We start from the raw sequence: 16,431 nt of genomic DNA on the forward strand, positions 1-16,431 counted from the left end.
TCAAAGAGGATATTTACATATATTTACATGTGTCTAAACCATTGGTCTTCATTGACATCAAAGAAATGCTGTATACAGTACAAGGTGAAGAAGTGGAGTAGGGGGAGTTTCCATATTGCCCATATGGTCCATCAATAGCTCTGGTCCATGGTGTTATGTGTGGCTTGCTGATGCTGAGCCTTCTGTGAAACGGAAAGTAACGCCCTGGACCAGAGCTAGTCCATCATATTGTCTCCTAGCTGTAGTAAAGATAGATCCAGGGGTTGGTACAGCTGTTCAGACTGGCAAGCAGCATGATGATGACAAATACTGGACCTGAGAGAGAGAGAGAGAGAGAGAGAGAGAGAGAGAGAGAGAGAGAGAGAGAGAGAGAGAGAGAGAGAGAGAGAGAGAGAGAGAGAGAGAGAGAGAGAGAGAGAGAGAGAGAGAGAGAGAGAGAGAGGATATGGCTTGAGAAAAATAGCACTGCAGGTATTCACAGAAAAATGGGAAAGGTCATGCAAATCAATGGAACTGGAGGCCAATCAGTGTGAATAAACTAGATGCCTGTGGTGGCACAAGGCTATTAATGATTTATGCCATAGTTGACAGTAAGCCACTCTGTGCTTAATAGATTCAAACTTACTTAGAATGAAACATTGATTTCTGATCCCAAAGTTTATTGGTCGCGTACACAGTTTAGCAGATGTTATAGCAGGTGCAGCGAAATGCTTATGTTACTAGCTCCTAACAATGTAGTAAAATGTCAAACAGGTACACAAATAATCAATTTAAAAAACAAAAGAACAGACAACAAATCTGACTTACCATTTGTGGGCGCAGTACTGGGACTCCATGCAGACCACAACTGGACCACAAAGAAGGGGCTCCAGCATATTGAGTAGACCATAATGATGACGAATGTCATTTTGACCGTCTTCAACATCGCGCTCGAGACCCCTTTGGTGCCCGTGCGCCCGTCGCTCGTGGAAGCCTGGAGCGCCTTTCTCTTCATGTTAAAGTATATCCCCGTGCATATTTTAATCTGGCAGTACAGCAAGATGATAACCGGGAGAACAAACACTGATAAAGAAATCCAGCTGATGTATATCTTAGAACCCCAAGGTTCAATAAATGTCGCCCAACAATCATACAGGTTGTCCTCTAGTTCTTGAAGAGAGAAGATGAAGAGTTGCGGGGTGCTGAAAGCCAGAGAGATCAGCCACGCTGAGCCTATGGCGACGTACCTCTTAAAGGAACCCTTCAAGAACGACACCATGGGTTTGCAGACTGCATGGTACCGGTCAATGGTCATGGCCACTATCATGTATGTGGAGGCGAACATCCCAACCACCTGAAGATATTTCACCGACCTACAGACGAAATCTGAGCCCCGGAACCGGTGCGTAATCTCCATGCAGAGCTGCGGTAGGACTTGGAAGAAAGCGACCACCAGGTCCGCAAAGCACAGGTGCAGAAGGAACAGTTGGGTCCTTGTATTCATCTTGCGCTTCCTCCAAAGTGCATGTAGAAGGCACAAATTCCCACATGTGGCTAAGACAAAAATCAATCCCAAAACTCCAGCTTTTAGAAGCGCATTGTCGTGTCCACCTGTTTTATCGGTTCCTCCCGCGACCTCCCGCTCTGAACTGCTATTGCCACTATAATTGAGTTGTAAACTCATTGTTCCTTGCACTATTTCTTGGTTACTATTAGTTTTTTCATTGTTAATTATGTTCTGAAAATTCGGTCCAATACTCTCCTGTTGGCAATTCGGTCACTATCTCTCTCCTATTCTGCGCAGTAGCTCTGTGCAGTAGCAACAAGTGCTTTTGCTTGCAGCAGCGTCGTATTTGCCTGACGACGCGCCCTTACGACTCACCCTGAATTTAATTCGCTGCTCCATCGATCGCTACATACGGTTAAGAAACGTCAGTTTGGCCGGAGCTGCAGTATGTGGTTGGGGTAGCCCTGCAAGCATCGTCTGACTGTGACATTTTGTTCGGGCCATCAGCGTCTGAGAAAAGATGGGCAGCAATGACAGGTGCACCAGAGCTGTAGGCCTGTTTATATATGGCTCTGGATGCACGGATGAAATCAGAATGCGCTATTATAGGTGCGCAGTGCCCAATCCTAGAGTGAAATGAACATCCAGGCTACAGGTTCAATATGAACACCTCCGTTGGCTTCACAAGTAAAGGCACATTAATGTCCTTCAATGTACCTAATTTCCATTTTCTGTCAATATCAATTGTAGACCTAGAGCTGTACGTCATCACCACCAGCCACATAGGCCTAATGAAAAGCCTTCCACAAAATACAAAGGGTCAGACTACATCCACCCCTAAAGAAGATTCCTTCACATGGAATCCATGTTGAATATCATTGATAAAACTGAGGTATAAGGATTTGCATCCTTTACATTTAAACGTAAAATAACATTGGTCATGCATTTCCCCATCGGCATCCATGCATCAACATGGCCCGTGTTTATTTAAAAGCATCAAGTCAACAACTGTATTGACGGGTCATAGGGGATATTCTTGGAGAAAATGAATTCCTAGAGATTCAGACTGTGGTAAATGTCATATTGTGAAATTATGTGTTTATACCATCACTCTGGCTTCTGTGAGAGCACTTCTCTGAGTCCTGTTTCACTTAGTGCCTTTGTGACGATCATGAAGAAAAAGTCATTTGTACTTATCAGCAGGAAGGCACATATCTGAAAGGATGTATTGAAGCTGAGATTTGTGTCTGGCAGCATGCTGAGCCTGCTGAGTGCTGTTATTCATTATCCACAACCTCTCCACACCATGGTTGTATCCCAAATGGCACCCTATTCCCTATATAGTGCACTACTTTAGACCATATGGGCCCTGGTCAAAAGTAGTGCACTATATAGGGAATAGGGTGCCATTTGGGATGCAAACCACATCATGCTAGAATAAATGGCTCTTCTCCTTCAATGTGAGGACACTCCAACACTGTTCATGATGCTGTTAAGAACCCCATAATAGTATTTTCCAACTATACATCTATTATGCAGTTCATGCCACCCGTCGTGCCACCCGTCATTCCACCCTTCCATGCCACCTGTAATGCCACCCTTCCATGCCACCCGTCATGCCACCCGTCCATGCCACCCATCATGCCACCCGTCTGCTACCCGTCTATTCCACCCGTCATGCCACCCTTCCATGCCACCCGTCATGCCACCCTTCCATGCCACCCGTCATGCCACCCGTCGTGCCACCGTCATGCCACCCGTCTGCCACCTGTCTATTCCACCCGTCATGCCACCCTTCCATGCCACCCGTCATGCAACCCGTCGTGCTACCCGTCATGCCACCCATCTGCCACCCGTCTATTCCACCCGTCATGCCACCCTTCCATGCCACCCGTCATGCCACCCTTCCATGCCACCCGTCATGCTCAGCGACAGGGAGCAATATGATCAGGGCAACATACATACAGACGTAATGTGAATACATTAGTGATGCTCTAAAGCTTGCCGTCATAAAGCGAATCAAAAATAGACCCTCTTTTAGATGATTCATCCAGTGTTCATCATATCTCCATTGCTGCTTCTTCTGTCTTCAGATATCGACTGTTGCACAGCATGTACTGTATGCCTAAGATATATACAGCACCATCTACTCATTCCAGGGTTTTTCTTTATTTTTACTATTTTCTACATTGTAGAATAATAGTGAAGACATCAAAACTATGAAATAACACATATGGAATCATGTAGTAACCAATAAAGTGTTAAACAAATCAAAATCTATTTTATAGTTGAAGTCAGAAGTTTACATACACTTAGGTTGGAGTCATTAAAACTCGTTTTTCAACCACTCCACAAATTTCTTGTTAACAAACTATAGTTTTGGCAAGTCGGTTAGGACATATACAGTGGGGAAAAAAAGTATTTAGTCAGCCACCAATTGTGCAAGTTCTCCCACTTAAAAAGATGAGAGGCCTGTAATTTTCATCATAGGTACACGTCAACTATGACAGACAAAATGAGAAAAAAAATTCCAGAAAATCACATTGTAGGATTTTTAATGAATTTATTTGCAAATTATGGTGGAAAATAAGTATTTGGTCAATAACAAAAGTTTCTCAATACTTTGTTATATACCCTTTGTTGGCAATGACACAGGTCAAACGTTTTCTGTAAGTCTTCACAAGGTTTTCACACACTGTTGCTGGTATTTTGGCCCATTCCTCCATGCAGATCTCCTCTAGAGCAGTGATGTTTTGGGGCTGTCGCTGGGCAACACGGACTTTCAACTCCCTCCAAAGATTTTATATGGGGTTGAGATCTGGAGACTGGCTAGGCCACTCCAGGACCTTGAAATGCTTCTTACGAAGCCACTCCCTCATTGCCCGGGCGATGTGTTTGGGATCATTGTCATGCTGAAAGACCCAGCCACGTTTCATCTTCAATGCCCTTGCTGATGGAAGGAGGTTTTCACTCAAAATCTCACGATACATGGCCCCATTCATTCTTTCCTTTACACAGATCAGTCGTCCTCATTCATTCTTTCCTTTACACAGATCAGTCGTCCTGGTCCCTTTGCAGAAAAACAGCCCCAAAGCATGATGTTTCCACCCCCATGCTTCACAGTAGGTATGGTGTTCTTTGGATGCAACTCAGCATTCTTTGTCCTCCAAACACGACGAGTTGAGTTTTTACCAAAAAGTTATATTTTGGTTTCATCTGACCATATGACATTCTCCCAATCCTCTTCTGGATCATCCAAATGCACTCTAGCAAACTTCAGACGGGCCTGGACATGTACTGGCTTAAGCAGGGGGACACGTCTGGCACTGCAGGATTTGAGTCCCTGGCGGCGTAGTGTGTTACTGATGGTAGGCTTTGTTACTTTGGTCCCAGCTCTCTGCAGGTCATTCACTAGGTCCCCCCGTGTGGTTCTGGGATTTTTGCTCACCGTTCTTGTGATCATTTTGACCCCACGGGGTGAGATCTTGCGTGGAGCCCCAGATCGAGGGAGATTATCAGTGGTGTTGTATGTCTTCCATTTCCTAATAATTGCTCCCACAGTTGAGTTCTTCAAACCAAGCTGCTTACCTATTGCAGATTCAGTCTTCCCAGCCTGGTGCAGGTCTACAATTTTGTTTCTGGTGTCCTTTGACAGCTCTTTGGTCTTGGCCATAGTGGAGTTTGGAGTGTGACTGTTTGAGGTTGTGGACAGGTGTATTTTATACTGATAACAAGTTCAAACAGGTGCCATTAATACAGGTAACGAGTGGAGGACAGAGGAGACAGACAGATTATTTCACTTATAATTCACTGTATCACAATTCCAGTGGGTCAGAAGTTTACATACACTAAGTTGACTGTGCCTTTAAACAGCTTGGAAAATGATGTCATGGCTTTAGAAGCTTCTGATAGGCTAATTGACATCATTTGATTCAATTGGAGGTGTACCTGTGGATGTATTTCAAGGCCTACCTTCCACAAGTCTGGTTCATTCTTGGGAGCAATTTCCAAACGCCTGAAGGTACCACGTTCATCTGTACAAACAATAGTACGCAAGTATAAACACCATGGGACCACGCAGCCGTCATACCGCTCAGGAAGGAGACACTTTCTGTCTCCTAGAGATGAACGTACTTTGGTGCGAAAAGTGCAAATCAATCCCAGAAAAACAGCAAAGGACCTTGTGAAGATGCTGGAGGAAACAGGTACAAAAGTATCTATATCCACAGTAAAAACGAGTCCTATATCGACATAACCTGAAAGGCCGCTCAGCAAGGAAGAAGCCACTGCTCCAAAACCGCCATAAAAAAGCCAGACTACGGTTTGCAATTGTACATGGGGACAAAGATTGTACTTTTTGGAGAAATGTCCTCTGGTCTGATGAAACAAAAACTGCTTGGCCATAATGACCATCGTTATGTTTGGAGGAAAAAGGGGGATGGCTTGCAAGCCGAAGAACATCATCCCAACCGTGAAGCACGGGGGTGGCAGCATCATGCTGTGGGGGTGCTTTGCTGCAGGAGGGACTGGTGCACTTCACAAAATAGATAGCATCATGAGGAAGGAAAATTATGTGGATATATTGAAGCAACATCTCAAGACATCAGTTAGGAAGTTAAAGCTTGGTTGCAATTTGGGTCTTCCAAATGGACAATGACCCCAAGCATACTTCCAAAGTTGTGGCAAAATGGCTTAAGGACAACAAAGTCAGGGTATTGGAGTGGCCATCACAAAGCCCTGACCTCAATCCTATAGAAAATGTGTGGGCAGAACTGAAAAAGCGTGTGTGAGCAAGGAGGCCTACAAACCTGACTCAGTTACACCAGCTCTGTCAGGAGGAATGGGCCAAAATTCACCCAACTTATTGTGGGAAGCTTGTGGAAGGCTACCTGAAACGTTTGACCCAAGTTAAACAATTTAAAGGCAATGCTACCAAATACTCATTGAGTGTATGTAAACTTCTGACCCACTGGGAATGTGATAAAAGAAATAAAAGCTTAAATAAATAATTCTCTCTACTAATATTCTGACATTTCACATACTGAAAATAAAGTGGTGATCCTAACTGACCTAAGACAGGGAATTTTTATTAGGATTAAATGTCAGGAATTGTGAAAAACTGAGTTTAAATGTATTTGGCTAAGGTGTATGTAAACTTCCGACTTCAAATGTATATTTGAGATTCTTCAAATAGCCACCCTTTGCCTTGATGACAGCTTTGCACACTCTTGGCATTCTCTCAACCAGCTTCATGAGATAGTCACCTGGAATGCATTTCAATTAACAGGTGTGCCTTCTTAAAAGTTAATTTGTGGAATTTCTTTCCTTCCAAATGCATCTGAGCCAATCAGTTGTGTTGTGACAAGGTAGGTATACAGAAGAGTTGAGGTTGGGGGATTGTGGAGGCCAGGTCATCTGATGCAGCATTCCCCCACTCTCCTTCTTGGTAAAATAGCCCTTACACAGCCTGGAGGTGTGTTGGGTCATTGTCCTGTTGAAAAACTAATGATAGTACCACTAAGCCCAAACCAGATGGGATGGCGTATCGCTGCAGAATACTGTGGTAGCCATGCTAGTTAAGTGTGCTTTGAATTCTAAATAAATCACAGACAGTGTCACCAGCAAAGCACCCACACACCATAACACCTCCTCCTCCATGCTTTACGGTGGGAAATACACATGCGGAGATCATCCGTTCACCCACACCGCGTCTCACAAAGCCACAGCGTTCGGAACCAAAAATCTCCAATTTGGACTCCAGACCAAAGGACACATTTCCACCGGTCTAATGTCCAATGCTCGTGTTTCTTGGCCCAAGCAAGTCTCTTCTTCTTATTGGTGTCATTTAGTAGTGGTTTCTTTGCAACAATTCGACCATGAAGGCCTGATTCACACAGTATCCTCTGAACAGTTGATGTTGAGATGTGTCTGTTACTTGAACTCTGTGAAGCATTTATTTGGGCTGCAATTTCTGAGGCTGGTAACTCTAATGAACTTATCCTCTGTAGCAGAGGTAACTCTGGGTCCATTCCTGTGGCGGTCCTCATGAGAGCCAGTTTCATCATAGTGCTTGATGGTTTTTGCGACTGCACTTCAAGAAACTTTAAACGTTTTTTAAATGTTCCATATTGACTGACCTTCATGTCTCAAAGTAATGGATCTTTGCTTATTTGAGCTGTTCTTGCCATAATATGGACTTGGTATTTTACCAAATAGGGCTATCTTCTGTATACCCCCACTACCTTGTCACAACACAACTGATTGGCTCAAACGCATTTGGAAGGAAAGAAATTCCACAAATTAACTTTTAAGAAGGCACACCTGTTAATTGAAATGCATTCCAGGTGACTATCTCATGAAGCTGGTTGAGAGAATGCCAAGAGTGTGCAAAGCTGTCATCAAGGCAAAGGGTGGCTATTTGAAGAATCTCAAATATAAAATATATTTTGATTTGTTTAACACTTTTTTGGTTACTACATGATTCCATATGTGTTATTTCATAGTTTTGATGTCTTCACTATTATTCTACAATGTAAACAATTGTAAAAAAAAAAACAAAAAAAAAAAACAAAAAAAACTTGAATGAGTAGGTGTGTCCAAACTTTAGACTGGTAGTGTATACTGTATATATGTTTTGTTTCCCAATGGTTCTTAGCTACAGTGCAATATACTTTGAAATGAATGTGGAGTCGTGCAGTAAAGCCATATCTAGTTACAGTATAGATCTTAGCTACACAATGCACTTTGAAATGATTCTGGAGTGACGCTGTAACACCCCACAGCAATAAGTGCAATCTTCTCTTCTATGATCCTTTGGGATTCTCAATATCCCAACTCAGTGTGATTCATCTTCAGGTTGCGAAACATCTCACACTGTGTACGATAGACTTAAAAATTAATCTTGAGTCATGCAGTAAAGCCATATGAGTGTAATTGACTTCTAGTCGACCTCACGGGGTTCTTAATATCCCCAGTCTCTGTGTGAATCATCTATAGCTCCCAAACATCTGACCATCCCACTCTGTGCCTTGTCTACCCCTATCATCAACCTGACGTATAAGGTTCCAGGGAGCACGGTGCAAGACCTGGTTGCTATGGGAACTTGTCCTGGTTAAGAGGGAAGGGGAACTTGAATTGGATTGGGAATTGGATTGCCCCACTAATATATGTAATTAACTGCTACCCTTCAAAGAAAGGAACATAATTTCAACAGGATTTTTACTATAGAGTCACTTCTGAGCACTGTGACAGGAATCTGGATACAGTACATAATCAGAGAATGTTTTTCTTCTATAGATGATAGATTAATAATGACATATTACATAATAATGAAATATGACATAATAATGAAATATGACATAATAATACCATATGGCATAATAATGACATATGACATAATAATGACATAATAATGACATATGGCATAATAATGACATAATAATGACATATGACATAATAATGACATAATAATGACATATGGCATAATAATGACATAATAATGACATATGACATAATAATGACACATGACATAATAATGACATATGACATAATAATGACATATGGTATAATAATGACATATGACATAATAATGACATAATAATGACATATGACATAATAATGGTTTTGCTTCTGCTGTATGTTTTTGATTACTTCTAATGAAACTGTTATTACTGTTTGAATGGAACAAACACAGTAAAAACAGAAGTGTTAATTTAACTCCTATCGAGTTGAATTTAACTCTGTTTCAGATAACATTTGGTCCCACTCAAAATCAGTGTAAAATGTACTCTTTGGTCAGTGTAAAACTTTTAGAGTTAATTCTACTCCATATTGTGTAAAAAATAACAATGAAATGTGTCAAAATATTTAACACTGTAGTTTAATCACACTGTTGAGAGTAATATGATTACACTGTATAGAGTTAAGTCAACTACAATTTTACTTTAAAAAATGACACTTTAAAGTGTAATGATATTTATTTACTTTTCATTTCTCTACAGTGTTTTTTTTTTTTTAATTTAAATCATATGATGTAGTGTTACTGAATTATAGAAATATCAATACTATCAAATAAAACAAAGCACAATAATACAAGATGAGAGCACCCACATTTATTGAAAAAAAAAAGTATAATTTCAATGTCCGTGAATTTACATTGTACACCCATTGCCTTGTCTATGACAGAAGTATAACATCATAAAAATGTTCACCAGAGAAAGCAATATGGCACAACAAGGAGAGCTGTGTCATTTCCTCCATATGACCTTTGTATGTCAAAAGGTCTAGGGTAGTGCAGGTTGTCGACATGAAAAAAAACTAAATCATGCTTTGATCTGATCACCTCATATGCATGGAAATGTTCTTGAAAAGTTACTGTAACTAAAGGCACTGTGAGTAGTAACAGTTTTTCACACATTATCAGAACTGACTCAATCTGATAAAACAAGGGCACTTCAGAGTCAACTTCGCCACAGATAACCAAGTGTGGGCGATAAACATACCCATTATGTTTAGCCCAATTAACCTTCATAACCTGAATGCTACTGGGCACTTGCATTGCCAAAGCAATTTCAGAACCTCCTTTTACCATATTTAAAGCCACCATTTTTCCTGGACCAATATCTAACCGACTAAAAGTTGTTGATCTTCGCCAACTATATGCCATATGATTCTGATGCTTTTTTGCCAGCGTTTTGGTAATATTTTTAAACGATTTAAGCTGTTTTTTGAAAAAATTATGTTTGCCTTCATACCTCATACACCAACTATGAAGTACAGGCCCTATTTTCTGGATGCAGCGGGGATAGTGGATAAGAAAATGGTGCTTTGGTAAAAGTTTTTTCTGAGGATACAACTTCTTAAACAGTGTATGGTGATCAACAATCAAATGTTTTAAATATACACATAGACCTTGAGATAACATGGGCGAGAATATAATGTTAATTATTTGCAATAATAAAAGAAGCAGGCCCCAGTGTTGGTCAGTAGAAGTTACCAAATCTCCAAAGATAAGAGGAACATTCCTAAGTAAGCACCAGGACTGAATTGCATTCAGTCCCAGATCATTAGATCCTTCACTTAAATTAACAGTCACAGGCCTGTTATTTCTCTCTGTGAAACCATAATCAAAACTTTGTATTCTTGAATGTATTTCTCCTGATGTAACATGTTTTTCATTCAAATACAGAAATAATAACTTCAATTCGTACTGGCCAACCCCTTCTAACACATCATGCATCACATCAACTGAGAAGTTCTCAGTTGTGTGAAAATACCTCAATGAATTTAATATGCATGACCTTTTCACACCAAAAACATACGGAAGGGATGGATTACAAGCCATTTCTTGACAGTGAGCAGTATGCATATCTTTGGTGCGTAAAACTATTTTGGAAGAATCTTCAGAGAATTCTGTTTGAAAGTCCTCCTTTTCTGCTAAACAGAACCTGCAACAGTACCTTGCACTGAAAGACTCCACCAGACCAAACAAACTATGCAAACCCAAATTATCACCTGTTACCTGTACTACAGTGCCACGTACATAACCACTGTATAATGGAATCTCAATACCATCGCTCTCTAACACTTTAATGTCTCGAACAATGGGAGCAAAAATTTCACTAAAACCATATCGTTTAACATCTTGAGTATGAAATAAGGCGCACAGGTGTATGTTAGCCAAAAAAGAATTCCATTTTGGAGAGAAGTTTCTTAAAGTAAAATATACTCCACCCAATTTATGAATACCTCGCTTGGAACCCAATGGGTTGGCGACCTCAAAATCATCATAGAACATCTGGACCTGTATTGTCTGCTTCTCAGTTGAGAACAGGGGGTGACTTTTAAAAAAAGATCCATCACAAATATCTCTCAGTCTAGAGTTGCTGGTAGCTGAGCTTTGCAACATTTCTGCAAAATACTGACTTTTAAATATTGACTGCAGTGTAGATAAAATTGGAATATACATGAATTTATCTTGAACTACTACCTGATCATATGTTCCAGTCTTTTTATTTCGTCTTGTGTCAAATCTTGAACCAATCACACATTCAACTGGTTCTACTATTTCCCACTTGGCAGTCATAAATTTTGATCGCTTGTATTCCGAATTTAGAACTGTGAAAGGATTCTCTAACCCCTCAAAACACGCCTCAACTTTCTTGCACATTTCTGTTTCTCTTTCATTACTAAATACATGCTTTATCACTGTTTCTTTAGCATGCTGATGAATATCTTGAACAATCTCTTCCATGGAAATCACTACAGTATTTACTGTACTTTGACCAACACCTGCTGCCTTTAGATCAGAAATAACAGCTGCACAACTATTTACAATGTATGGCGAAGATAACTCTGACTCAGCCTCTAAACATTCAGTCGACACTTCAACATGAGAAATATTACTGGTGTTGACGGTACTTTGAGGGTCTGAAAGATCATCTTCTATAGAATCTACTAAACTTTCTCCGTGGCACTTGTTAAGATGTTTTCTAAAACCAGAAAAGCTACCAAAAGAACGTGAGCATCCTTCTTGACCACATTTCAGAAAAAGAGTCCTGCCTGTACATAGCCCATGAATTATCTTAAGGTGCTTAACAAGGTTGTTTGGACTTCCATGGTCACTTTTGCAAAGAAAACACTTCATAGTTTTATCTCAACTAACGCACCATTCTTGCTCGCAACTCAGCAACTCTAGGAGTCTCCTTTGTTTCCCCCATGTCGATGTTATAGATGGTTGTTTGCACAAAAGTGAAAAAGCTGCTCAAGGAAGAACTGTATGACGTACCAAATACGTAATGGGCTTTAAAGACTTCGTCAAAAGCTCCTACTGAACCTGTTGCCTTGCATGGAAGAGCATGCTTGTCAACCACAATGAAGTAGGAGTGAATGCTGCTCTGTGTGGATCCCTGGGCGAGAAGGTAGGGCTGACTGCTTTGGGTGATGTTGTCAAGATGCTGCTGCACACTGGTTCCAACCTACAAAAAAAACACATTCAACAGAATTGTTTTGGATACTAACCTCTGACAATAGATAAGATCACCTCAAACTGTGCACAAGATTGAGATGATGGAATATATATTTTAAACAACTGTTAAGCATACCTTTTGAAATCTGATGAGCTGATCTACAGCTTGATATGCAGACATCTTTCCCGGCCTCTTTCTACCTTGTGCAGATGGTGGTAGCAAATGTAGCAGCAGCAAGATGGCAGACATGTCACTGTCCCAGCCTACAAATAAGTAAATAAAAACCTGGTTAACATTGTGCCGTAGCATAACATTCTTATTCACAACTTGCACCATTATGGACATATAATGCACACCTACATTATCCACATAAAAAGTAAAACAGTTCATTCATACCATTCTCAACTTCAGCAGCTGACTCAGCATTGCGCATCAAATCCAAGAGTTCTGTGGTGGATACAAGTCCATGGCTTTCCTTTATTACTTTTGCTTTGAAAGTGGTTGGCCACTTCTCCAAGAATTTGTTGGCTGTGGCCTCACCAAACAGAAGTCTGAAATCTTGTTCTATCTGCAATGTAACACACAAAGACAGAAATAATGAGTGTTACCTTATTCTTCATTGGATATTTTTGGTGATGCAGTGAATTAAGTTGTCATACCAGTCCTGGTGTGTCCAGAAATCTTGGGAAGACCGAGAAGACATCTGATGATTTGGCTTCATCGTTGACCATTGCTTGCCGATATATGAAGGTCATTTTCATCTTCTCACGGACAGTGTTTTCATCAGCAGAGTGTCTCAAAACAGCAATAGCTGCTTCCACATCCTCATCAGATGGCTCTCTGTCATAGGTGAAGGGCTGACGATCACGGCCTGGCCCACCAACTTAAGACAAAATACAGTGTTAAGAAATCCTTTCTGTACAATTCACAGGTCACCATTATAATTACATGTCACTGATCAGAAAACATACCTTTAGGAGATTTGCTGACTGAGGCACCTCTTTCCTCTGCTGTTTTTCTTTGTATGGTCTTCAATCGCCATGCAAGGTATCCGGAACCACTCTCCGGATCGTAGTAATGATCCTATATTATTATAAATAAATTATAAAGGAGTACTATTCCCATTTCATAGAGTGAATATGTGCATAATGTTGCAATAACCCATTTACTTACATATCCATGTTGTGAGTATGGGTCTTCTAGATAGGGAAACAAAGCTACTATCCCCTGTGCATACATCACTCTGACACTTTTGGGGGGGGATGTCCTAGCATATGAATTCAAAGTTAACATCACACTGAATTGATATTGCACAACACATTTTACATAATTAATAACCGGAAAATAATAACAATGTTTCTTTACAGCACATCTATATGCTTAATGCTTACCCATGTGTTTCTGTCATCTCAGCAGCAAGTATGTTGATCATCTGTCTTCTGGTGGCATCTGTCAGAGATTTGGTTTTTCCATACTCTTGCATAATGCGTTCACCACCAGGCTTTGATGTTAGGATTTTTTCAATCAGCTATAGGTGGAAAGAAATGTGCTTTCCGTAATTGTAAAACAATATGTAATGCTGTCACATGATGAAACAACATTCAGATTGGACTTAACAGCAATGTTCACCACTTACTGCTTTTGCCTCATAGTTTATGTGGCATGGCCTTTTAGGCTGGCTTCCTTCGCCAGCCGCTACTTCTTCAACATCGTCACACACAGTGAAATTCAGAATGATGGTGTCATCAGATGTACCCGAGCATGATGATGAATGAGAGGTATCTGTTCATTATGAAATTTGTGCAAAACATAGAAACATATTACAATAAACTGTTATTTTTAAGACAATAAAGGTTCTCATTCTGGCCTTTAAACTAAAAAACTAATTGAATGAATGAATACCAAGTCCATTGCCCAGCATGATTCTGAAAGTTCCAGGTGACTCCTTTACTAATTCTTCAAAAACATCTGAGTCAACTTCTGTGTCAGACTGGTCATACACCTTAATGTCTGGCTTTCTGCTTTCTGGTATGTTGAATTTTAGACACACTGTTAAAAAAAGAAGAAAAAAAAGAAAAACATGCATTCCCTTCTCACAAGAATCCAAGTTCATACTTAAGGTTGCCTCATGTGTTCACAAAATGATGAAAGACAAGGATCTGCACCTGATTTTATGTTACTGAAAATATAAAGCCCAGCAGAAATGACTATAGACCTAAATAGATATCATAAGATAATAGCTTAATGCTGTATTATTTTGTCATTAGGGTGATATGTATTGCTTTAACCTATTATACCTACCTTCTTTCAAGAAAGCATTGAATGTCAGCTCAGACAGCTTGACGTATTTCTGCTCTTCCCCGAGCTGAACACGCAACAGCATTTTGCCTCTGTTAACAAAGAAAATATATATTCAAAATCATCATTTAGTGCTGGTTCAACTAAGCGTTAGCTAACTATCCATTTATCTCAGTAGTACTAGCTACGCAATGCACTATGCATTACTTAGACGTTACACTGCAATTACAAAGGCTGAAGTAGACAAAGTTGTGCTGGTTGAATATAACGTTAAGCTGCCATTTTCTGCAGCAAATGGGTGTAGGCTAGTTCAAGTTTAGAGGCACATTGTCCCATTAGCTACCAAATAACTAGCTATGTGTCAAAGTTAGCTAGCTCATTAGCCATTTTAGTTCGAACAGTAGCTAACCATTAAAATGGTTAAGCAATGTTAAACAAACCCGTCATGCAAATCAGTGATCTAAGTTATCGTTTTATAACACCAACATTAGCTGGCTAACTATCAGAAGCATGCTAACATTACCGTTATATATAGCTTTATAAAAAACAGTTAACGTTAGTGTAAGGAAGCCTGGGAAGCTATACAATAACGTTAGCTAACAATACTATCTGTATAAATGTTTTGTTGTTAGCGAACGTTATTTTACGTATTTACCATTCTGACAAACTTCATTCGTGAAAATATTGCAACACAAAGAAAGACAGTTACCGATACTGATTGCAAGCTAGCTAACCGCATGACAAGCACAATCTGCGCTCATGCCAAACGGTGGTGTCCTTCAAACGAACTGATTAGCTAAGTTAACGTTACCTATTTTTAGCCATATGAAACAGCAAGCCATTCACAAAAATATCAAACATATTCCATGGGTATATCATATAACAGTTATTACTGTCAACCATCTGAACTTACAAGCTAATTTAGCTGGCTGATGACGAGCTCACTGCAAGGGGGACCGCCGCATGGAACTCGTAACTTAAAATATGACCTTGACATCAGCACAACTCTAAAATTATGTAAAGTTAAAAAATACCGGTTTGGTGTTGAAAAAACGGGATGTAACTTACCTAGCAATATCTGTGGCCTAGCTACTCCTTCGCAATCTTCCTCCACCAACGTACGTGCCAAACTTCAGCAAAGCAGAGTGGCGGGTATTCATCACTGCTGTAGAGTTGAAATTGTCACTGCGTATCTGCAGATTTTTACACTCACTTTTAACTCCACTGATAGAGCAACTTTACTCTCAAAAATGTTGAAAATACTCTATCTGGGTTAAAATAACTTTACTCTGAAATATTAACACCCCATTTTTTACTGTGAAGGGGGAGTTTGTTTTGCTATAAAACATCCATCCATACACACACACACACACACACACAAACATTTCATTCTGTTTAAGTTTGGCAGCTAGGATCAACAGGAATATCCAGCAGCACTGTACCTCTGTGGGTTGTTACTGTGCTCCTCTAGCAGCACTGTGCCTCTGTGGGTTGTTACTGTGCTCCTCCAGCATCACTGTGCCTCTGTGGGTTGTTACTGTGCTCCTCTAGCAGCACTGTGCCTCTGTGCGTTGTTACTGTGGTCCTCCAGCAGCACTGTGCCTCTGTGGGTTGTTACTCTGGTCCTCCAGCAGCACTGTGCCTCTGTGGGTTGTTTCTGTGGTCCTACAGACAGCATCA

The 16,431-nt window shown here is 40.4% G+C and overlaps 1 protein-coding gene and 2 long non-coding RNA genes across 3 annotated transcripts; all 3 read right to left on the reverse strand.

Moving 5' to 3' along the window:
• Window positions 1-227: 227 nt before the first annotated feature.
• LOC311128878 (arg8-vasotocin receptor-like) lies at window positions 228-1,663 on the reverse strand (the record flags this gene model as incomplete). Its single annotated transcript, XM_084161098.1, has 2 exons — window positions 228-315; window positions 808-1,663. 2 exons carry the CDS (start codon window positions 1,661-1,663, stop codon window positions 236-238), a joined length of 936 nt encoding a protein of 311 aa, XP_084017224.1. The 3' UTR covers window positions 228-235.
• A 7,914-nt stretch (window positions 1,664-9,577) lies between these two features.
• LOC311129934 lies at window positions 9,578-13,161 on the reverse strand. The gene is made up of 4 exons (XR_014613323.1): window positions 13,113-13,161; window positions 12,850-13,021; window positions 12,589-12,716; window positions 9,578-12,462 (listed from the first exon to the last, which is right to left on the reverse strand). It is a non-coding gene; the product is annotated as an uncharacterized lncRNA (long non-coding RNA).
• Window positions 13,162-13,167: 6 nt separating this feature from the next.
• Window positions 13,168-16,057, reverse strand: LOC311129935. The gene is made up of 8 exons (XR_014613324.1): window positions 15,820-16,057; window positions 14,755-14,843; window positions 14,356-14,502; window positions 14,090-14,235; window positions 13,845-13,981; window positions 13,627-13,720; window positions 13,425-13,536; window positions 13,168-13,336 (listed from the first exon to the last, which is right to left on the reverse strand). It is a non-coding gene; the product is annotated as an uncharacterized lncRNA (long non-coding RNA).
• Between the last annotated feature and the right edge of the window lie 374 nt (window positions 16,058-16,431).

This window comes from Coregonus lavaretus, assembly GCF_964263955.1.
Source record: "Coregonus lavaretus genome assembly, chromosome: 5".
Taxonomy (NCBI): domain Eukaryota; kingdom Metazoa; phylum Chordata; class Actinopteri; order Salmoniformes; family Salmonidae; genus Coregonus; species Coregonus lavaretus.